The 23,108-nt window shown below is 46.4% G+C and overlaps 2 protein-coding genes across 3 annotated transcripts; both read right to left on the reverse strand.

The window, feature by feature from the left end:
* Nucleotides 3,993-5,777, reverse strand: LOC100861169 (beta-defensin 1-like). Its single transcript, XM_018041797.1, is given in 2 exon segments — nucleotides 3,993-4,228; nucleotides 5,707-5,777. Coding segments are annotated over 2 exon segments (249 nt in total). The 5' UTR covers nucleotides 5,765-5,777; the 3' UTR covers nucleotides 3,993-4,037.
* LOC102188015 (beta-defensin 103A) lies at nucleotides 14,378-15,861 on the reverse strand. 2 transcript variants are annotated; one of them, XM_013975355.1, is made up of 3 exons: nucleotides 15,728-15,861; nucleotides 15,304-15,467; nucleotides 14,378-14,621 (listed from the first exon to the last, which is right to left on the reverse strand). In XM_013975355.1, the coding sequence occupies exons 2-3, from the start codon at nucleotides 15,359-15,361 to the stop codon at nucleotides 14,476-14,478; spliced, it is 204 nt and encodes a 67-aa protein (XP_013830809.1). In that variant the 5' UTR covers nucleotides 15,362-15,467; nucleotides 15,728-15,861; the 3' UTR covers nucleotides 14,378-14,475. The 2 variants fall into 2 exon arrangements, with proteins under 2 accessions (XP_013830809.1, XP_017897288.1); XM_018041799.1 differs by having other exon boundaries at nucleotides 15,573-15,765.

The following is a 23,108-nucleotide window of genomic DNA, read 5'->3' on the forward strand; positions in this document are numbered from 1 at the left end:
GATGCTGAAACTAGAGTCTGCAGCAGTGTTTCTTCCGACTCCGGCACTCTCCAGGCAGGATGACACACCCGTGGGTGTTCTGATACCTGCAGGCACCACCCATTTTCTCACATTCAAGGTTTTTTCCTTTCCCTATAAAGGAAGGGGAGGTGGAAAAGAAACAAATAAGTAAGGCATGCGTAACTAAAGCTACCAGAATTCATCTTGTACAGCAAGGAACTCCAAATTACAGTCCACAGGGACACAACTGGCACCCTTCTTGGTCTGGTGTGACCTACCAGCTTAGAATGTTTTTCCACACTTTTTTAAATTGTAGAAAAGCTGAGAAGGGGCCATAAATTGTTCTATAGGAAGGTGATCGTGTTCATTCATTTAAACAGGGTCTACGGGGCTTCCCCGATGGCTCAGTGGTAGAGAATCCGCCTGGCAGTGCAGGAGACATAGGAGGCGCAGGTTCAATCCCTGGGTCAGGAAGATCCCCTGGAGAAGCGAATGGCAGCCCACTCCAGTATCCTTGCCTGGAGAATCCCATGGACAGAGGAGCCTGGTGGGCGACAGTCCATGGGGTCGCGAAGAGTTGGATGCAACTGAAGTGACTTAGCACACACGCATACCAGGTAAATCACTGATATTTTTCTTCACCTCTTCCTTCTCTCCACTCGGCTTTGCTTTACAGTGTTCATATCTCTTTTTTTCTTTATATGTAAATCTCCAAAGTAACAAGTCCTGTTTTATTATCTCACACTCTCAGCGCCTAGAACACGCCTGGCATAGAGCAGGTAGTCAGACATTTGTTTCTATGAACAGGTCCTAGTATGGAAGAGTCACCATACAGGTGAATGAATAAATGGATGAATGGAGGGAGTCAGGGAGGGAAGGAGGGAAGGAAGGAAGGCTTGGGCATAATCCTTAGGGTTTTGAGGGTCTGGAGAGAGCCCGTTAAGTTGCTTTATCCCAAAGTGTTCCCGAGCACAAGCACCCACGCACCCATTCCCAACATAACAGGTCAAAGCAGGTAAATACGCCATGGTCTCTAACCTTCACTCACCCACCTCTCTTCCATCTCACATGAACTATATGTTCTGATGTTTTTCTCTCTGTCCTGAGGCAACTTAGCAATAAAATGTTTTCACTTTTAATCTTTTGATCAGCATTTGAATCTTTCACTAAGTGGAGATCTATTTTAGTTTAGTGACATCAACCTAAAAATAGAGTGAGTGTTTGTAGCAAGCTGTTTAAATAAGTCTTACTTAATCCTATAGAATAGCTGTGAGGGTTTTACTTCCTTGGCCCAAGCAACAATACTTTGATAATAATAGAAAAGAAAGTATAGATTAAAAGCAATTGGCTACATTTCTCTCTTGTACTTTTATACTGAAAGTGATCGTTTACACTGACTCCCTAAATGTTACGCATCTATTCCCACCCCTTCTTCAACCACAGATGTCTCTCTCTCTCTCCTGGAAACCTACCTTGCACTTGGCTCCTCTGCCCTTCTCAGGTGGACTGCAGCAGACACCTGAGAGCCCCTGTCCATGGCTACACAATTAGGGGCCAGGTCAACAAAGGGCAGAGGAAGGGGTGAGTGAGGTCACACAGGATGCCTTGTGATCCCCGTTGGCAAGAGTCATCCTGGCGGAGAGGTGGGGGACCAGGCAGACTCAATGACATTGTTGCCACCAAAATCTTGGTTTTCTCTGCCCACTGGAGCCAAATAAAATTTGCAGAGACAGAGTTTGGGGAAAACAGAAAGATGGCTTTAATCCTTAAGTCAGAAGAAGGGAGAACACGATAGGCTCCTACCTCAAGGAGCCTGTCTCCCCTCCATTGGGAATCCAGGGGATCAAAAGTCAGGGGTGGGAGATATGGGACAAAAGGTGTAGGGGTCCTGAATTCTCTCTTTCTCACTGTTTGGAAACAGCCAATAGGCCAGTGTCAGGTAGCTAGGTGTTTGGGTCTGGCAGTTGGTCCCGGTAGTTGGGTCCATTGTCCTTGGGGATTTCCTGGTGACTTTCTTCCTGTAATACAAAAGGGGGAAAGCAAACCACTACGGGGTGGCTTCCAAAGAGAGCGCACCATAAAGTTAAGCATCAACATGAGGTTAAAATAGAGCAAAGATAGGAAACAAACTACAAGGGGAGGTTTATGATGCCATAAAGTTAAGTATCAGGATGTGGCTAGAATACGTTAAAGGATAACAGATGCAGAGTATGGCTCCTGCAGAGTTAGAGGGCAACAGGTACAGATGTAGTTTGCATAACAGGTTAGTCTTCTGAAAAGAAGAAACTTAGTTATCAATGCAGACTGTTGATTGCTAGCAAAGTAATGCTCAAAATCCTCCAAGCTAGCCTTCAACAATAAATGAACTGAAAGCTTCCAGATGTACAAGCTAGATTTAGAAAAGGCATAGGACCCAGAGATCAAATTGCTAGCATCTGTTGGACCATAGAAAAAGCAAGACATTTCCAGAAAACATCTACTTCTGCTTCATTGACTATGCTAAAGCCTTTGAGTGTGTGGATCATAATAAACTGCGGAAAATTCTGAAAGAGAAGCTAATACCAGACCACGTGACCTGCCTCCTGCAAAACCTGTATGCAGGTCAAGAAGCAACAGTTAGAACTTGACATGGAATAGCAGATTGGTTCCAACTGGGAAAGTAGTAAGTCAAGGCTGTATATTGTCACCCTGCTTATTTAACTTCTGTGCAGAGTTCATCATGCAAAATGCCAGGCTGGATGAAACACAAGCTGGATCAGGATTGCTGGGAGAAATATCAATAACTTCAGATTGCAGATGATACCACCCATGTCCCCTCCCTCCCGAAACTTCATCCCATCTCCTTCCCCATCCTACCCTTATAGCTGGTTGCAGAGCCCCTGTTTGAGTTCCCTGAGTCACTCAGCAAATCCCCACTGGCTAGCTATTTTCCATGTGATATTGTAATAGGTGGCTTACTAACAATAGACCCTTGCTTCTCAGTTTTGGAGGCTGGAAGCTCCACGATCAAGACAGAGCAGGTGGCTGGTGGACAGCAGTCTCCCTGTGTCCTCAGAGGGCACAAAGGGTGACCCATCTCTCTGGGATCTCTTTCATAAAGGCCCTCATTCCACCAAGGAGGGTCCCACCCTCATGACCAAATCACCTCCCAAAGGCCCTGTCTCCTAACACCATCCCCTTGGTGACCTCAGCTTGCACTGAGGGAAGAGTTAGTGCAAAGACCAGAGAGCTGCTCACACATACAGCGTGCACCAGCAAGGCTCTTGGTTTAAGGAGCAAACCCTCTGAAGAAACTGCATGCAGGCTGAGGTCAGCATGCGCGCGCCGCCCCCGCCCCCGCCCCCCGCGGTCTCTGTGTTCCATGCTGCGTTGTCTTCATTGAACTGTGCTTTCCGCAGGACTTGTTTTTCCGTAGCATCTAGGTGCATCATATCATGTCCACACAGAGAGACATGCTTTGTCCACGTCAACTCTGTCATTCAGTTGATGACAATTTGTGAAGCAATGTGTCATCTCAATGCCCAAGCACATACAGGAATAGGGCAAGTCCGTGCCTATGGAGATCTTATAGCACAAAAGGGAATCAGAAGGGTATCCACGAGCGCACAAGGCAGGAGTAAGAAGCACAAACCAAATGGAAGTGAGGGCTGCAGGGGGACAGAGGAGGGGGGTTTCCTCTTGGAGCGGGGGCAGGGGTTTCCTACGGGACTGGTGTGCTGGTGATTCTGGACCCCTGGGGTGCATGTTTGAGGGGAGACACGGGGAAGGTCAGGGTGCCCTAGGCCGGGAAGCAGAAAGGACAACAGGCAGAGGGGCTGGGGAAGGTAGGCCCCCAAGGAACAGGGGGCCACACCTCTGGGAGCACAGAGCACCCCACCACGATTCCCCAGTGGTTCCCGTGGGGAGCTCAGAGAGCATCTTCAGGGATTTCGGAATTCACCTGGGATCAGACACCACACAACAACCTCAATGACCAGTGGGCAAGATTCTTTAACTTTGAACAAAATTTATTCTGGTTTAAATTTTAGACGCTCTGTCTAAGGGCGCAGTTTCTGACTCCGCATCGGTCCCGGCCGCGTCTTCGCCTTCTGTTACTTCTTTCTGCAGCATTTTACTGGGGGCCCGTGACAGGTGCCAATCTGTCTCATGTTTCTAGGGCACCTGTCCGGCGCACAGACGCCTTTAATCCTATGGCAGCTTCGATGATTTATTATTCCTTGAGTAAATCCTGAAAAGAGAACGAAGAGGGATAAACGTGTCAGCAGGAAAGCGGCATCTCGAGAAGGCCAGCTGAGTCCCCTCTGAGCAAGGCCCTGGGGCCTTCTGTGCTGAGATGCGGACACGGCTTCATGACAACAAGATGCGAGTCCAGGACCCCGTGGCTCAGCTTCCAGACAGACGCTGACCCTGCCCAGGCTCTGGTGGACCCTCATGTTTCCAGAACCAGAGGCCGAGGGACTGGGGCGTGAGGAGCACGGTTGTGTGCGGGGTCAGCTCCACCACGAGGGCAAAGACCGGGAAGCTCTGCTGCATCCACCCTCCCGCCAGGAGTCAGAAGCGGCCCGCGGGGGTCTATCTTCACCCTTTAGTTTTCCACCTCATGGAGTCAGTCAAGCAGTGGAGCTGAGATAGGAGGAAAAGATGCCGCTGAAAGTGTAAGAGCTGTTTAAAGAGAACTTACTCTCACAGGAACTTACAGCTGACGGTGACGATGGTTCAGAAAAAAAATTTTGTACCATTGTCTCCACTGACTCGGAACGCTCTCAGCGCTGGTGCGAGTCAGCCCCTCTCCTCCTCCCTGTGTGGTTTCCTCCTGACCAGCCGCCTTCCCGTCTTCCTCACACCCCTTTCTCTCTCTTGGCCACAAGGCACCTCTGGTCCCTCTCTAATTCCTCCCCGAGGGATTGAACCCAGGCCCCGGGCACTGAGAGGCCGTCTTCCTTACTCCCCTGTCCTCTCTCCCTGCCACTGTGCTAAGAGTTGGGTTACAGTCATAAACAACACTGACCAGACAAGGGATTTTCAAGTTGATTTCTGACACTTAATCAGGTGTCTCAGTGTCTCCGCATCCTCTCTCTCCCTTCCTCCCTCCCTCCTTCCTTCCTACATATTTTCATCCAATTTCTGGAAATATCAAGGGTAAGATGAACATTAGACAGCCGATCCTGCGCACTGCTTTGGATGCGCTGCCTCCCAGCTGTGGAGCGAGGGTCGCATCTTCAGCGACGTGTCCTGCGAGGAGACTCAGCCCGGAGCGTCTCAAGGGCAGCCTCTGAAGCCCAGGCTCGGCCTGACTCTCCTCTGGACTTCTCCGGTCACCTAGAGCCACCACCCTTCAAATAGAAAGATTTATAAAGCAACATTCTGCGCTTCTGTCATGGGACAAAATCAAATATCTTGCTTTTACGAAAAAGAAAAAAAGGAGAGTCACTTATCAGAGGCATCTTCAGTTTCCTCCTCATGAAACCAGTGAGGAGACAGGCTCAGAAGCTTTGGCTCGCTAGAGTGGCTTAGAAACAGCCAGGAATTTTGCAGAATGGTTCTCAGACCCCTCTTGCTACTAAGGACTCAGCGCTGGCTTCTCAGAAGCATCAACTGCAGTGGGTTTAGTCTGACCACGTGTAGAGGAGGGTAGCAGGACAGAAGGAGGTAGAAACAGGAGAGAGAGAGAGCCCGCGGCTCCCCCCAGGGCTCCCACGAGCTCACCTGACCCAGCAGACAGGACCAGGAAGAAGAGCGCGAGGAGCAGGTGATGGAGCCTCATGTTGGCGTCACGAGCTCTGCAGCTGATGCTGGAGAAGAGGCTGCGAATGCCGCTTTATAAAGGTCCCAGGTTCCGGGAGGAATTCCGTGTTGGCTGTGGATTTGGTTATTAGGAATTGGTTAACTGAGCCTCTTCCCTGTATGTCATGGGAGTGGCCTTTATAGCACAAAGCAGGGGCAATCACTCTTATGCTAATGAGGCTGTGGAAAACCCAGAAAAAGCTTTTCTGCTGCCCTTTTGACCAGAAGCTTCTCCCTGGCAGTCAGTTCAGCTGATGGGCAGGGGTGTGGCAAGGGGCACAGACTTGCCTGTCTCCCCTGGCAGGGGCACAGACTTCTTGCTGAACTTTCGCTTACCTGCTCCCCAGCCCCACCCTCACCCCTCCAGGGCTTTGAATCTGTCCACTGTTTTCCTGTGCAGAAGGAAATGGCAACCCACTCCAGTACTCTTGCCTGGAAAATTCCATAAATGGAGGACCCTGGTGGGCTACAGTTCATGGGTTGCAGAGAGTCAGACACGACTGGGCGACTTCACTTTCTTTATTTCTATAGTTCCTTTTGGGCTGGAAGAAGCACAAGCTGGAATCAAGATTGCCAGGAGAAATATCAATAACCTCAGATACACAGATGATACCACCCTTATGGCAGAAAGTGAAGAGGAACTCAAGAGCCTCTTGATGAAAGTGAAAGAGGAGAGTGAAAAAGTTGGCTTAAAGCTCAACATTCAGAAAACTAAGATCATGGCATCCAGTCCCATCACTTCAAGGCAGATAGATGGGGAAACAGTGAAAACAGTGTCAGACTTTATTTCGGGGGGCTCCAAAATCCCTGCAGATGGTGATTGCAGCCATGGAATTAAAAGACACTTACTCCTTGGAAGGAAAGTTAGGACCAATCTAGATAGCATATTGAAAAGCAGAGATATTACTTTGCTAACAAAGGTTCATCTAGTCAAGGCTATGGTTTTTCCAGTGGTCATGTATGGATGTGAGAGTTGGACTGTGAAGAAGACTGAGCGCCGAAGAATTGATGCTTTTGAACTGTGATGTTGGAGAAGACTCTTGAGAGTCCCTTGGATTGCATGGAGATCCAACCAGTCCATTCTGAAGGAGATCAGTCCTGGGTGTTCATTGGAAGGACTGATGCTGAAGCTGAAGCTCTAATACTTTGGCCACCTCATGCGAAGAGATGACTCACTGGAAAAGATCCTGATGCTGGGAGGGATTGGGGGCGGGAGGAGAAGGGCATGACAGAGGATGAGATGGCTGGATGGCATCACTGACTCGATGGACATGAGTTTGAGTGAACTCTGGTAGTTGATGATGGACAGGGAGGCCTGGCGTGCTGCTATTCACGGGGTCACAAAGATTTGGACACCACTGACCGACTGAACTGAACAGAACTGATAATTCCTTTTGGAGAAGGAAATGGCAACCCGCTCCAGTGTTCTTGCCTGGAGAGTCCCATGGACTGAGGGGCCTGGTGGGCTGCAGTCTACCGGGTTGCAGAGAGTCGAGCATGACTAAGCAACTAACACATACACTGTTTCCATGAAAGGCTGTTTCAGGCCCAAATAGGGACTAACTCGTTCAGAGGCAGTTTCACTCCCTGGGCAAGACTTGCTGACTCCCAGCATCTGCAGAGACATGCTCTTTCTGGCCCCTGGGGTGCTGAGGGAAGAGACCCAGTGGTCTCTCTCCCATGCCAGCTAGCCTGTTACAGGATGGCAGCAACAGTCACCACCAAAATCTTGGTTTTCTTTGCCCACCAGATCTGAATAAAAATTGTGGAGACAGAGTTTGGGGCAAACAGAAAGATTGCTTTAACCCTTAAGCCAGCAGAAGGGAGAACACAGTAGGCTCCCACCTCAAGGAGCCAGTCTCCCCTCCATCAGGAATCCAAGAGATCAAACAGTCGGGGCTCACAGTCAGAGGTGGGAGATACTTGACAAAAGGTGTAGGGGTCCTGAATTCTCTCTTTCTCTGTTTGGAAACAGTCAATATGGCAGTGTCAGGTGGCTAGGTATTTGGATCTGGCAGTTGGTCCCGGTGGTTGGGTCCATTGTCGTTTGGGGATTTCCTGGTGACTTTCTTCCTGTAATACAAAAGGGGGAAAGCAAACCACTATGGGGTGGCTTCAAAGAGCGCACCATAAAGTTAAGCATCAACATGAGGTTAAAATAGAGCAAAGAGAGGAAACAAACTACAAGGGGAGGTTTATGATGCCATAAAGTTAAGTATCAGGATGTGGCTAGAATACGTTGAAGGATAACAGATGCAGAACGTGGCTCCTGCAGAAATGGAGGGCCATAGGTGTCAGGTGTAGTTTGCATAGGTTAGTTTTCTGAAAAGAAGAGACTTGGTTATCAGTGCAGACTGTACGTTAGGAACAGTTAAAGCGGAGAAAGACACGAAAGGGAGAAAAGAAAGACGGGTAAAAAAAAACCATTTCTTAATTCACTGCAACATAATCACACACCAGTCTCATGAAATCTCAGTGGGACACATGATGGGCACATGGGTGCTCCGTTTCCTTTCATCAGAGACAGAGTGGGAGGATGACATTGCCATTGAACGCATCTCCCCACCCTGGTATCACAAAGCAGGTCCAGCAGTGGGGACCCGTTTACTGGGTTAAGGGGGACCTCCATCACTAAGTAACGTCCCTCACTTGGTAACACCCATCCATCTCAGTGTTGGAGAGACACTGACCCGGCTTTTCAGAAACGCTAAATCTCAGGATGGAACTTGCCATGCAGCTCTGAGTAGAACTCCAAGCCCTTTAGAAACGTGGGTACCCAGGGGGACCCCATCCTGAAGGAGCCCCTGGAGCTTCAGTCCTGTTCAGGTCCCCTGCTGTAGCTCAGAGTCTCGCATCTGAGGCTCGGCAAAGCCACGGAGGCTGCCTCGAGCAGACAGAGTCCCTGGCTGGCACTCAGGGAGAGGATTTTTCTGATGGAAAATAAGTCATTGATCATGATTCCTTCTGCTTTAGCTCTAAATGATATTTGAGAGAGGTAGACAGCATCTACTTATACATATATATAATTATCTATACATAAGATATATATATGTATCTGTTTATTTATGGACCTTGCAGGCAAAATCTATACTACAGGGTCAATTTACATACATGCTATAATACTACACTGGAGAAAGAAGTGAGACTGAATCGTTGTCTACTGAGTCTCTTCATTGAAAAATGCTGTTTTTCAGGGAACTCTGCTTAATGTTATGTGACAGCTTGGATGGGAAGGGAGTTTGGGGGAGAATGGATACATGTATATGCATGGCTGAGTCTCTTTGCTGTCCACCTGAAACTATCACATTATTAATCAGCTATACTCCAATTCAAAGTTTTTTTTAAAAGTAATTTTTAAAAATGCTGTTTTACGGGACTTCCTTGATGATCCAGTGGGTAAGACTCTACTCCCAAGCATAGCAGGTCACGGAACTAGATCCCACATGCCACAAATAAGACCTGGTGCAGCCTAAATAAATAAACAAAATAAAAATTGGTGTGTTTTAATGATCTATGGTTTGCAACACAGCAGATATTTTTTTCTTTTAAGGAAGCTGATGATGCCATTTTATGTGCAAGATGGGGCATGACTTTTCATAGAAGGAAGTTCCAGAAGGGGTCAGGGTGCCATGGTGAGTTTCAAAGGAGTTTCTTGCCATGGTTTCTCACCAGTGGGACACGGCCCTTGTCAGGAATTCCACAATTGCAATAGCTTATTTTTCCTTGGCAAGGTCTGAAGATGACTCCTTTGCAGCTATGTTAATCCTAGAGATAGCGCCCAGGGGCATCTCTGTCCATCAGGGAAAGATCCTGTTGCTTCAGCAAGGAGGTCACACACCCAAGAAACCATGGGGTGGCTCATCAGAAACCAGAGATGAGTTCAGATAGGATAGAGGGAAGGGTTAATTTTAGGTCAAGTCTACATGAATTATTAGTTTTCCCAGGTTCAAAGCCAAACAAGGCCATGTGGATTGTGGTTGCTTCATGCCTGTGCTGAGAGGTAGCTCATGGTTTCATTCTTTAAAGGGAAGAAAAATGCTGTGTCCCCAAACCCTTAACCTGTGAGTAGGAAACTGAGGCAGGGTCTTTCTGGCAAAGCGCCTCAGTTCCTCAGGCAAGAAGGTGTGTCCCAGTCCTACAGATAAGGTTTTGAAGAGCAAAGCCCTTCACATCTGTGACTCCAAAAACAAGTGTTCTCAGCACGGAGCCCTGGGTGTTAATGGGCAGAGGCCACTGTTGCCAGTTCCCTTCTCCTGTGGACTGGGTGGGCGCCATGGCTTCTGACAGTCATGTGGTGACCTGCCCTCAGAAGGGGACCAGGGCTGGGTCTAATGCTGTGCTCCCCCCTGACACTTTCACTAGTTTTTTCTTTGAGCTTGTCCCACAATCATATTTTGCAATGAGCCTTGCTCAGTAGCTGGCCACTTTTAATCAAATTGTCTCTTTGAATCCCCTAAACAAATGCTCAAAATTCTCCAAGCTAGGCTTCAGCAATACCTGAACCATGAACTTCCTGATGTTCAAGCTGGTTTTAGAAAAGGCAGAGGAACCAGAGATCAAATTGCCAACATCCACTGGATCATCGAAAAAGCAAGAGAGTTCCAGAAAAACATCTATTTCTGCTTTATTGACTATGCCAAAGCCTTTGACTGTGTGGGTCACAATAAACTGTGGAAAATTCTGAAAGAGATGGGAATCCCAGACCATCTAACCTGCCTCTTGAGAAATCTGTATTCAGGCCAGGAAGCAACAGTTAGAACTGGACATGGAACAACAGACTGGTTCCAAATAGGAAAAGGAGTACGTCAAGGCTATATATTGTCACCTGCTTTTTTAACTTCTATGCAGAGTACATCATGAGAAACGCTGGACTGGAAGAAGCACAAGTTGGAAACAAGATTGCCGGGAGAAATATCAATAACCTCAGATATGCAGATGACACCACCCTTATGGCAGAAAGTGAAGAGGAACTCAAAAGCCTCTTGATGAACGTGAAAGAGGAGAGTGAAAAAGTTGGCTTAAAGCTGAACATTCAGAAAACGAAGATCATGGCATCTGGTCCCATCACTTCATGGGAAATAGATGGGGAAACAGTGGAAACAGTGTCAGACTTTATTTTTCTGGGCTCCAAAATCACTGCAGATGGTGACTGCAGCCATGAAATTAAAAGATGCTTACTCCTTGGAAGAAAAGTTATGACCAACCTAGATAGCATATTCAAAAGCAGAGACATTACTTTAATGACTAAGGTCCGTCTAGTCAAGACTATGGTTTTTCCAGTAGTCATGTATGGATGTGATATTTGGACTGTGCAGAAGGCTGAGTGCTGAAGAATTGATGCTTTTGAACTGTGGTGTTGGAGAAGACTCTTGAGAGTCCCTTGGACTACAAGGAGATCCAAGCAGTCCATTCTGAAGGAGATCAGTCCTGGGTGTTCATTGGAAGGAATGATGCTGAAGCTGAAACTCCAGTACTTTGGCCACCTCATGCAGAGTTGACTCATTGGAAAAGACTTTGATGCTGGGACGGATTGGTGGCAGGAGAAGAAGGGGACGACCCAGGATGAGATGGCTGGATGGCATCACTGACTCGATGGATGTGAGTCTGAGTGAACTGCGGGAGTTGGTGATGGACAGGGAGGTGCTGCGATTCATGGGATTGCAAAGAGTTGGACACGACTGAGCGACTGAACTGAACTGAAACAAACCCGCCAGGTAGGTATGACCTAAGGTTTATACAAGATGGTCCCGAGGACTAGAAAGCCATGTCTGAGGCCCAGGTAAAACTGACTTAAAAAGTCGATTAAAATTAGCTGCAAATCCAACAAAAATATGTGTGCAAGGCCGTCTACTAAGTCTACCAAGTAGACTACTAAGTGTCTGCTAAGTAGACTACGCAGTCTACTAAGTGGCAGTAACGTAACTTGGAGCAAAATCAACCTCTCTTCCAATGTTCCTGCCTGCCTCCTGCAGTCACCACAGTGTCCTGAGAACTTTACCAGGACATTCTCCTATAACGCAAAAGCTCGAATAGCGCTGTCAAATGCCAGCTATCTGGTGCTAATGAGACCGGAATCGGGCGGGGCACAGCCTTTAAAAGAATGACGGGGACTTCCCTGGTGGTTCAGTTATTAAGAATCTGCCTTGCAGCACAGGGGATGTAGATTCAGTCCCTGGCCTGGGAACTGGGATTCCACATGAAGAAAGAAAGTGAAGTCGCTCAACTGTGTCCGACTCTTTGCCACCCCATGGACCTTGGCCTACCAGGCTCCTCCCTCCATGCAATTTTCCAGGCAAGAATACTGGAATGGGTTGCCATGCCCTCCTCCAGGGCATCTTCCCAAACCACGGATCAAACCCAGGTCTCCCACATTGCAGGCAGATTCTTTACCATCTGAGCCACCAGGAAGCCTGTCAATTAACCAATACAGCCTACCATGTTTTCTTTAAATTAATGTTTCCATAGCATATCTGTCGGCTCAACAGTAAAGAATCTGCCTGAGATGCAGGAGATGCAGAGACATGGTTTGATCCCTGGGTCGGGGAGATTCCCTGAAGGAGGGCATGGCAACACACTCCAGTAATCTTGACTGGATGATTCCATGGGGGTCTCAAGAGTGTTGGACATGACTGAGGGTCTAAACAATGACAACAGCAGATCTGTTTCCATCCTTTCATTTTAAATCCATTTGCCTTTATATTTGATGTCTCAAGTGGGTTTTTTATAGATAATTTATATCTGATTCTTGTTTTTGTTGTTTTTTTTTTTTTCTGAAATGATCATCTCTTTCCTTAAGATAGTGTCTAGAATCTTAGCATCACACTTTATCCCATCATGCTGAACCAAAATTCCATCTAGTATCTTAGACTTCCTTTTTCCAAGCAGTTTTAGACTTGAATGAAAAGCACAGAGTTTTTAGGCAGGCTACACAGGCAGGCTACAGTCCATGGGGTCACAGAAGGTCAGCAACTCTGTGGACTGTGGACACACCTGAAGCGACTTAGCGCACAGGCACACGCCCCTGATCCCGACGCCCGTTGCTGGTTTTCTGTCCAGAAGTCAAGATGCCTGCACTCTCTGAACTTCGACCCCACTCTCTTCGACTCAGAAGAACTGTTGGTCTATTTGGGTTCTTGTTCCCTATGCTTTAGGCCTGGAAATCTGTAGAGGCTGGAGATGCCATAAGTCTCACTTCACTTGCTTTCTTTTCTTTTTTAAAAAATGTTTAAGCGCATAACATTTAATTAGCTAATTCATTAATTTGGCTGCCGTGGACCTTAATCATGGCAGGCAGGATCTTAGTTGCGGCATGTGGGATATAGTTCCCTGACTGGGGTGGACCCAGGCCCCCTGCGTTGGGAGCACAGAATCCCAGCCACCAGACGGCCAGGAAATCCCTCAGCTCGCTTGTCTTCCTCTCTCCTCAATTACGGTCCTGTGCTGCTTGTGCCAGAGTCTGAATCAGTAGTTTCACGGGTTTTGCCTGATTCCTTAGCTGTGTACTGTCACAGTCCATTATTATTTTTTTTTAATGCTGAATTGTGGGGTCCAAGCTCTTGTCTTTGAGGGTGTGCTCTTTTCCTGAGAACTCAGTTCCTTGACTGGGGGCTCAAGGTGGGGGTGATGGGCCTGCCACCACGTTTGCTGGAATCTATCTGTATCAGCCTCCAGAGACCACTAAATAGTTACAAAGAACACCTCCAAGGCCTTGGAATGTACTTCAACTCACTAAAAGGAGGGCATGGCAACCCACTCCATGTATTCTTGCCTGAAGAATCCTATGGCCAGAGGAGCCCGGTGGGCCCCAGTCCATTGGGTCCCGATAAACACTTGTTGAGCAGCTTTTCTGTCAAAACACTTGGGCCAGGGGTGATTAAGTGATGAAGTGCCCTTCAAAATCCTGCAACCACATATGGAGATTGGAAATATGCAAATGTAGTGAATGTAATGAGCTGAACTGAACTGAACTGAGTGAATGTGAAAATCAGGCAGGACTCATAGGTGGAGCACTCAGGTCAGAACCCTTTTAAAAGGAAAGATCATATTTGTTGGGGAAACCAGCTGTGTTTTTAAGAAGGAGGTAGAATCTGAGGTGCCCCTGAGAGATGGGTTTGGAGACATAGCGGGAGGAGAGATTTCATCCAGGCCTGAGGTCAGTCAGAATAGAGGCAAGGGTGAGAGGAAAGCTGAGGGCAGGGTCGAGGAGGAGCCAGGTTCCCCGTGTCTCTGAGCCGTAAAGAGCTCAGAAGGACCTGGGAAGACCCTCAGGGATGCCCTGAAGTTTCAGAGACGGATTTGGTGGGGAGATGCTATGACAGATGGACAGACTGCGAAGCTCAGATGGGTGACAGGAGGCAAAGAAAGTGTTTCAGAAAGAACAAGCGGTCCAGTGTCACTGGGGGGTGAAAGCTGCGAAAGAGGAGTAAAATCTGACAATCTTTGTAACGTCAGTTTGGACCCTCTTGTGGCTTCACTAGGAATTATACTTTATTTGAATTAAAGGTGAGTCATTAACACTTTCTAAGTTGCCTGTTTGGTTACAACTAACACAATAAACAGAATGTTAAAAAAATAATGATAATAATCAAGCTTCTAATTTTTTGTAAAAAGTCTTTAATTTGATTTGGCTTCTGGACTCTTCAAGGAGGCATTTTCACGCTTTGTGACATTCTCCTTGTGTTTCTGGAGTTTTCATTTCTTCTTCCGGCAGCATTTTCGGCCAGTCAGGGAACAGTGGCCTATCTCTTCCTCCTTTGGAAGGCAGCCAATCAGAGCACACCGGCCGCTTCTTATTTTGCAATAATACTTTCGTAACCCGCTTATGATGCCGCCATTGCCTGCAGGAAAGAAACGGAGCACACGGAAGGTTTCAGGAAGGCCGTGGTGCAAGTCCAAGGCTTTTGGAATCCCTCTAATAAGTTATCTGGTGCCATTTTTCATTCTTTTCTGTCTTTTTCTTTTTTCTTTACCATCTGGAGTAAAGAAGAAGGTGGGCTAGCTACTAACAATGTGTCTGTGGGTTCGGCTCAGCTGAGAAAGTGGCGTGACCGTGGCACCTCCCTTGTGAACTGACCCCTGGGAGGCAGGTGCCCAATGGTCCCCTGGGCCCTTAAGAGGCCGAAAGACTGTACCTCCAACCGCTAAGCTAATAAAAGGGAATCTGTGCTTCTGTCCTCAGATTAAGTTCATTTTTCCTGTTGGTATTAAAGATGTTGGTTAGATTAATACCTGTTGGTATTAAATGATGTCACTTTCTTCCTGTCTCATGAACAGGTGTAACAATTCTCCCATGGAGGGATGGTTTGTGAGCTGATTAGTCTCTTAAGAGTGAATCAGAAGGGATGGAGACCCTGCTTTGAGGTTCTTGATGATCTTCGTCAAGAAAAACAAAAACTGGTAATGTCTAGTTCCCAGACAATAAATCTACTTTATCTAAAATTCCCAAATGAATGAAGAGGGCTGACTCTGAATGACAAATTCTCAATCCATTCAGCCCTCTCATTTCCCAGCGCATCTTACCTGGAACAGGCAGCAAGAACAAGAAGAGCAACGCAAAGAGAAGGTAGTAGAGCCTCATGGCTGGCTGGCTTCCCAGCTGAGACTGGACAGGACGATGTGCTCACTCACTTTATAAAGGCTCCAGGTCCACAGCCATAGGGAGAAGCATTCAGCAGCGGCAATTCCTGTAATATTACAGTGATGACAATATGACGTATTTCCTGATGCTTCATGCCAAGGTACCTTACAAAGCAGACCACGCCCATCCCCCCCAGGAGTTAATTACAAACCTAAGGTAGATTCAGAGCTTGATGTGAACACAGGGCTATTCTGATGCCTCTGAGCTCTGGGTGCTCCTGTAGGGCTGGCTCATGTCTGGCTGTCTGAGACGGAAAGACCTGCCCACTCCTGGATGCAGTCCTGGGGCGTATAGCTGGAAGCTCACCTGTTCCCACTGTGGTCCTCCTAAGCTTTTGCCTTCTTCCTGAGAAAGCCTGAGCCCCACCAGTCCAAGGCTGGTGTATTCAAAATCTAGGTGTACGCTGGGGCTGGGTCACGCCCTGAGCCTGCACGGATACGCCCAAAATGGGATCAGCTTTTAAGTAGTGTGGGAAGGGAGGGAAAATGGGCTGCATTCCAGAGACCCTGCCCTGTGTCCTTGGCTTGTGATGGAGTGCGACATCTCAGGTCAAACACAGCTTACACTTCGCTGTGTTCTGAAAACCACCAAATTCGTGAGTCAGGACGGTGTCTCATTTTCCCTCATCAGAGAGAGATGGATAATGTAATTTATAGGCTGGTATTTCCTCACTGATGGTGTCACTCTCTCTACAAAAGAGGGGCTTCGGAAGATATATTTACGACACCCGGTTACAGCTAGCTCGTGACATACAAGGAAGTTGAGGATCGGGGATTTCCACTAGATACAGATTCAATGCTTAGGAAGCCAACTGCCTTTTTAAAAAAATTATTAGGCTTAATTAAATGTTATGGAATCTAACAAGGGGGTTATACTCGAGAGGTTATTTTCTTGGAAGCTGAAGTCCCCATGGCGGTGGTTGGCTATTACTTTGCGTGAAAGCAGTTGTAACGGATCCACCAGGGTTCTGGGGTGAACCCCAGGGTCTAGGACTGTAGGTTCAGACTCCTGTTGTACCTATTGGATTCTGTAAGCAAACTCTGAACTCCTACCATAGATAAAGTACCATGGGCTTTGGGTAGGTGAGGGGATAGAAAGGTGAAAATACAGAGGGCCCAGTTCTGCCTCTTTCTCTCAGGGAACTCCCATGTAGACTGACACAGAGCCAAATCAGCCATAGAGAATGGATTTTGACAAAGGGCTGTAATAGGGGTTCAAGCACAGGGCTATGGAAATGCAGGAGAAACGTAATTCATACAGAAAGGCAAGTCTGAATCAAAGGTTTAAGAAGGATTTGGAATTATAGATACTTCATATCTTTAAAACCTAACTTTCCTCATCAGTTCAGGATATGAGACAAAGTAGACATTGTTATTTTAATTAGTTAATTGAACTATAGTTGATGTACAATATTATATGTTACAGGTGTACAACATTGAGATTCATGCTTTTTAAACTATAACATAGTGGCTATACTCCCCATGTTGTACAATATTTCTTTGTAGCTTATTTTATACATAATAGTTTGCAGCTCTTTCTCCCCTACACCTATGTTGCCCTCTGCTCTTCCTCACCACAATGGTAGCCACTAGTTTGTCTCTTATGTCTGTGAGTCTTCTTCTTTTTTTTTTTTTTGGTTATATTTACTAGTTTGTTACATTTTTTAGACTCCATGTATACCCAGTTTCACACATACTTTGTCTTCCTCTGTCTGACTTATTTCACTGAGCATAATATCATCCAGTCCATTCATATTGCTGTGAAAGGCAAAGCTCCATTATTCTGTATGACTGAGCAGTATTCCCTTACATACAAATGCCATGTCTCCTTTGTCTATTCATGGACACTTAGGTGGCTTCCATGTCTTGGCTCTTGTAAATACAGCTATAACAAACACTGGGTGCACGTATCTTCTCAAATAGTGCTTTTAGTTTTTTGAATATGTACCCAGATGGGTCATATGGCATTTCTGTTTTTAGTTTTTTGAGAAACCTCCATCCCATTTTCCATGGTGGCTGCACCAATTTGCAGTCCCAAGTGCAGACACATTTAAATACGGAAGGAGGTAAGTGTGGGGCCGGCGGGGTCTCGTACCTGGCCTCACATGAGATAAAAGAGAGGGTGGCTGGGGTGCTGTAGAGAGTTAGAACCAGCGCTCAGCCCAGGCTCAGGGCTGGCGCCCCTGGAGCTCTGGTTACCTGCAAGGATGTACTTTTCTTGGAGACCAGACCTCCACGTGAACCCTGAGTCTAACCTGTCCCTTCAAAGACAGGAGGCCTTTCTACAGCAACACGACTGTTTAACCAGAGGTTCTCTGGGAGTGGAAGGCACATTTTCTTGTCAGCTAATTTGGAAGGTGGGTGCTGGGGAACGGGCTCTAGCTGTGGTGCCTGCCCCACTCACAGAATGAATTTTGAGGAACATTTCTGTATATTAAGATGTTTACAAAAGTTGGGTGAAACTTTTTGTGGTGAAAATTCACGCAGCAGAAGAGTGAGACTGTTCTTCACATCTCTACCCTGGGGAACCACTGCTAACTCTGGTTTGCCTCCTTTTTGTCTTATTGAACCATTTTATGTGTCACAAATACTTCTGGCCTCTCAATTAATAGGTGCACATTTACTGTTGAATAATTAATACATACCTATGAGTCTGACATCAACAGGAACTGAGGCCATGCCCCAGGCCCAGGGTCTTGAGTCACTGGGCTCAGAGATGCAGACCTTCCCAACTCTCCTGCAGGATCCACTGGGTTTTTTCCTGGTGACTCTGAGCCAGCATTTTTTTAAAATTTGATGTTGATTAGGTTGAGAGAGGATAGACTTATTTTCTCTCAGGTCAGACTTCTCCTAATGTCTTCTAATCCTTTTTTTTGTTTTTAACTCTGTTTTTAAAATCTGGAGCAGAGTTTTGGTTGATCAAAGTTTTTGGTCCAACAGAAACAGACTCACAGACTTCGAGAACAAACATATGGTTGCCAGGGGGAAGGATGGGGGAGGGATGGCGGGGGAGTTTAGGATGGACATGTACACACTGCTCTATATAAAATGGATAACCAAGAAGGTTCTACTGTATATCACAGGAACTCTGCTGTATGTTATGTAGCATAACATAACACATGGATGGGAGGGGAGTTTGGGGGAGAATGGATACCTATATACGTATGACTGAGTCCCTTTGCTGTTCACCTGAAATTATCAAACATGGTTAATCGACTATATTCCAATATAAAATTAAAAGTTTAATTAAAAAAAGTTTGGGGCCCAAAGGCAATACCATGTAATTCTCAGTGCTATCATTTATTATCTGGATTTACTTGAATAAGTTTCATAAACTCTTTGACCATCTGTACCTCAACAATAAAGTACAGAGAGTAATAAATGTCCTATTTAGTCCACAGGGAAAGCCCTATGAGTTAATGATATGAGATTGACTTGTAAACTGCAGATTACCACTTGGCCCATTTATCACCCATGTGGCCCTGGGGAGAAATGACCAGTGAGGGCTGGTGAGCAATAGCAAGACAGCTTAAAGACTGTGGCATGGGCTCCTCACAAGGGAGCTAGGACTTCCCTTCTTTATCTTAATACAGTCTAAGTGGAACTCAGCCACTCTCCTCTGCAGCTGTTTAAAATTTATCATGACCACTGCTATTTAAGGTTTATCAGCAAAGATAAGTATTAGCCCAGTTTTGCAGATGAAGAAACAGGTTCAGAGAGGTTGAGTGACTTTCCCTGGGCCACCCAGCTAGTTAATGGCAGTGTTGTAGGGAACTACATACATTTCCCACGCACTCCTGCCTCCAGGCACCATGTTGATTTGCCAAAGGGAGACACTGGTAGAAAATGAGAAGGCAGGAACTGGTAAGAAGCCAAGGTAATCGTCTTCCTGAGCTTCTGAAGGCATCTCCTCTGTGCTTCCAGTTTCAGCCAGAATGCTGCTTCATCCAAGGGCCTGGCTTTCATAAGGCATGTTCGCCGCGACCCCAGCTTCTGTGGCGTGCTCCCTGTCTCAGGCTCTGGGAAGGTTACCTCCTTCCTCCCTCTGTCCCTCTGGTCCCAGGGATAGTAGTGTCTTTATGCTATTGCAAAAAAATTTTTTGGCCACAACATGTGGCTTGTGGGATATTAGTTCCTGAATCAGGTATTGAACCCAAGCCTGGGGAAGTGAGAGCTCAGAGTCCTAAGCCCTGGACCACCAGAGACTTCCTGCTGTTGCAAATTATGAGGTGACTCACCATGCATTTATTTGGTTTCTCAGCTCTCCTATCACACGATAACCAATTGCCTAATTGCCGGGAGAAATATCAATAACCTCAGATATGCAGATGACACCACCCTTATGGCAGAAAGTGAAGAGGAGCTCAAAAGCCTCTTGATGAAAGTGAAAGAGGAGAGTGAAAAACTTGGATTAAGCTCAGCATTCAGAAAACGAAGATCATGGCATCTGGTCCCATCACTTCATGGGAAATAGATGGGGAAACAGTGGAAACAGTGGCAGACTTTATTTTTTTCAGCTCCAAAATCACTGCAGATGGTGACTGCAGCCATGAAATTAAAAGACGCTTACTCCTTGGAAGAAAAGTTATGACCAACCTAGATAGTATATTCAAAAGCAGAGACATTATTTTGCTGACTAAAGTCCATCTAGTCAAGGCTATGGTTTTTCCAGTGGTCATGTATGGATGTGAGAGTTGGACTGTGAAGAAGGCTGAGCACTGAAGAATTGATGCTTTTGAACTGTGATGTTGGAGAAGACTCTTGAGAGTCCCTTGGACTGCAAGGAGATCCAAGCAGTCCATTCTGAAGGAGATCAACCCTGGGATTTCTTTGGAAGGAATGATGCTGAAGCTGAAGCTCCAGTACTTTGGCCACCTCATGCGAAGAGTTGACTCATTGGAAAAGACTCTGATGCTGGAAGGGATTGGGAGCAGGAGAAGAAGGGGACGACCGAGGATGAGATGGCTGGATGGCATCACTGATTCGATGGACATGAGTTTGAGTGAACTCCGGGAGTTGGTGATGGACAGGGAGGCCTGGTGTGCTGGGATTCATGGGGTTGCAAAGAGTCGGACATGACTGAACGACTGAACTGAACTGAACAAACTCCTCCCTTTTTAGGTCCTTATATTTACTTCAATTTCTCGTATTTTCTTCAGTTGTTGGATTTTGACTATCTTCTAAGACCACAGGGCTTCCCTGGTGGCTCAGATGATAGAGAATCTGCCTGCAATTAGGGAGACCCAGGTTTGATCCCTGGGTCAGGAAGATCTCCTAGAGAAGGAAATGGCTACGCACTCTAGTATTCTTGCCTGGAGAATCCCATGGACAGAGGAGCCTGATGGGCTACAGTCCATAGCGTTGCAGAGTTGGATCAAAGCCATGCTCTAAATCATAGCAATATTAAAGTTCTATTCATTCTTCCCCTTGTGGTGGCAATACTATGTTGTCGATAGCTAGAATGACACTTGGCTACACTCTCCCTCCTATCTACTTTATCAGCATCTTAAGATTCAGCATCCAGTGGGAGATTCAAGACAATGATATGGAGTTGCCAGTTGCTACCAACTTACTGTGGTCCTTTGTTAAAACATCTCAAAATTGTGTGCTTTCTGTTGTAGGTATGTATGTGAGGCAGGTTCTAGAAATCCAATTTATCACTGTTATTTCAGCTTAATTCAGTTCAGTTCAGTTCAATTGCTCAGTTGTGTTCGACTCTTTGCGACTCCTTGAATCGCAGCACGCCAGGCCTCCCTGTCCATCACCATCTCCTGGAGTTCACTCAAACTCACGTCCATCGAGTCAGTGATGCCATCCAGCCATCTCATCCTCTGTCATCCCCTTCTCCTCCTGCTCCCAATCCCTCCCAGCATCAGAGTCTTTTCCAATGAGTCAACTCTTCGCATGAGGTGGCCAAAGTACTGGAATTTCAGCTTTAGCATCATTCCTTTCATAGAAATCCCAGGGCTGATCTCCTTCAGAATGGACTGCTTGGATCTCCTTGCAGCCCAAGGGACTCTCAAGAGTCTTCTCCAACACCACAGTTCAAAAGCATCAATTCTTCGGTGCTCAGCTTTCTTCACAGTCCAACTTTCACATCCATACATGACTACTGGAAAAACCATAGCCTTGACTAGATGGACCTTTGTTGGCAAAGTAATATCTCTGCTTTTCAACATGCTATCTAGGTTGGTCATAACTTTCCTTCCAAGGAGGAAGCGTCTTTTAATTTCATGGCTGCAGTCACCATCTTCAGTGATTTGGAAGGCCAGAAAAATAAAGTCAGCCACTGTTTCCACTGTTTCTTCATCTATCTGCCATGAAGTGATGGGACCAGATGCCATGATCTTAGTTTTCTGAATGCTGAGCTTTAAGCCAACTTTTTCACTCTCCTCTTTCACTTTCATCAATAGACTCTTTAGCTCCTCTTCACTTTCTGCCATAATGGTGTTGTCATCTGCATATCTGAGGTTATTGATATTTTTCCCGGCAAACTTGATTCCAGTTTGTGCTTCTTCCAGCCCAATGTTTCTCATGATGTACTCTGCATATAAGTTAATTAAGCAGGGTGTCAATAGACAGCCTTGACGCACTCCTTTTCCTATTTGGAACCAGTCTGTTTTTCATTGTCCGGTTCTAACTGTTGCTTCCTGACTTGCATATAGGTTTCTCAAGAGGCAAGTCAGTTCAGTTCAGTTCAGTTCAGTTGCTCAGTCGTGTCCGACTCTTTGCAACCCCATGAATCGCAGCACGCCAGGCCTCCCTCTCCATCACCATCTCCTGGAGTTCACTCAGACTCACGTCCATCAAGTCAGTGATGCCATCCAGGCATCTCATCCTCGGTTGTCCCCTTTTCCTCCTGCCCCCAATCCCTCCCAGCATCAGAGTCTTTTCCAATGAGTCAACTCTTCGCATGAGGTGGCCAAAGTACTGGAGCTTCAGCTTCAGCATCATTCCTTCCAAAGAAATCCCAGGGCTGATCTCCTTCAAAATGGACTGCTTGGATCTCCTTGCAGTCCAAGGGACTCTCAAGAGTCTTCTCCAACACCGCAGTTCAAAAGCATCAATTCTTCAGTGCTCAGTCCAACTCTCACATCCATACATGACCACTGGAAAAACCATAGCCTTGACTAGATGGACTTTAGTCGGCAAAATAATGTCTCTGCTTTTGAATATGCTATCTAGGTTGGTCATAACTTTTCTTCCAAGGAGTAAGCATCTTTTAATTTCATGGCTGCAGTCACCATCTGCAGTGATTTTGCAGCCCAAAAAACAAAAGTCTGCCACTGTTTCCACTGTTTCCCCATCTATTTCCCATGAAGTGGTGGGACCGGATGCCATGATCTTCGTTTTCTGAATGCTGAGCTTAATCCAAGTTTTTCACTCTCCTCTTTCACTTTCATCAAGAGGCTTTTGAGTTCCTCTTCACTTTCTGCCATAAGGGTGTTGTCATCCTCATATCTGAGGTTATTGATATTTCTCCTGGCAATCTTGATTCCAGCCTATGTTTCTTCCAGTCCAGCGTTTCTCATGATGTACTCTGCGTATAAGTTAAATAAGCAGGGTGACAATATACAGCCTTGATGTACTCCTTTTCCTATTTGGAACCAGTCTGTTGTTCCATGTCCAGTTCTAACTGCTGCTTCCTGACCTGCATACGGATTTCTCAAGAGGCAGGTCAGGTGGTC

The sequence above is a fragment of the Capra hircus genome, chromosome 27 (assembly GCF_001704415.2).
Source record: "Capra hircus breed San Clemente chromosome 27, ASM170441v1, whole genome shotgun sequence".
NCBI lineage: Eukaryota > Metazoa > Chordata > Mammalia > Artiodactyla > Bovidae > Capra > Capra hircus.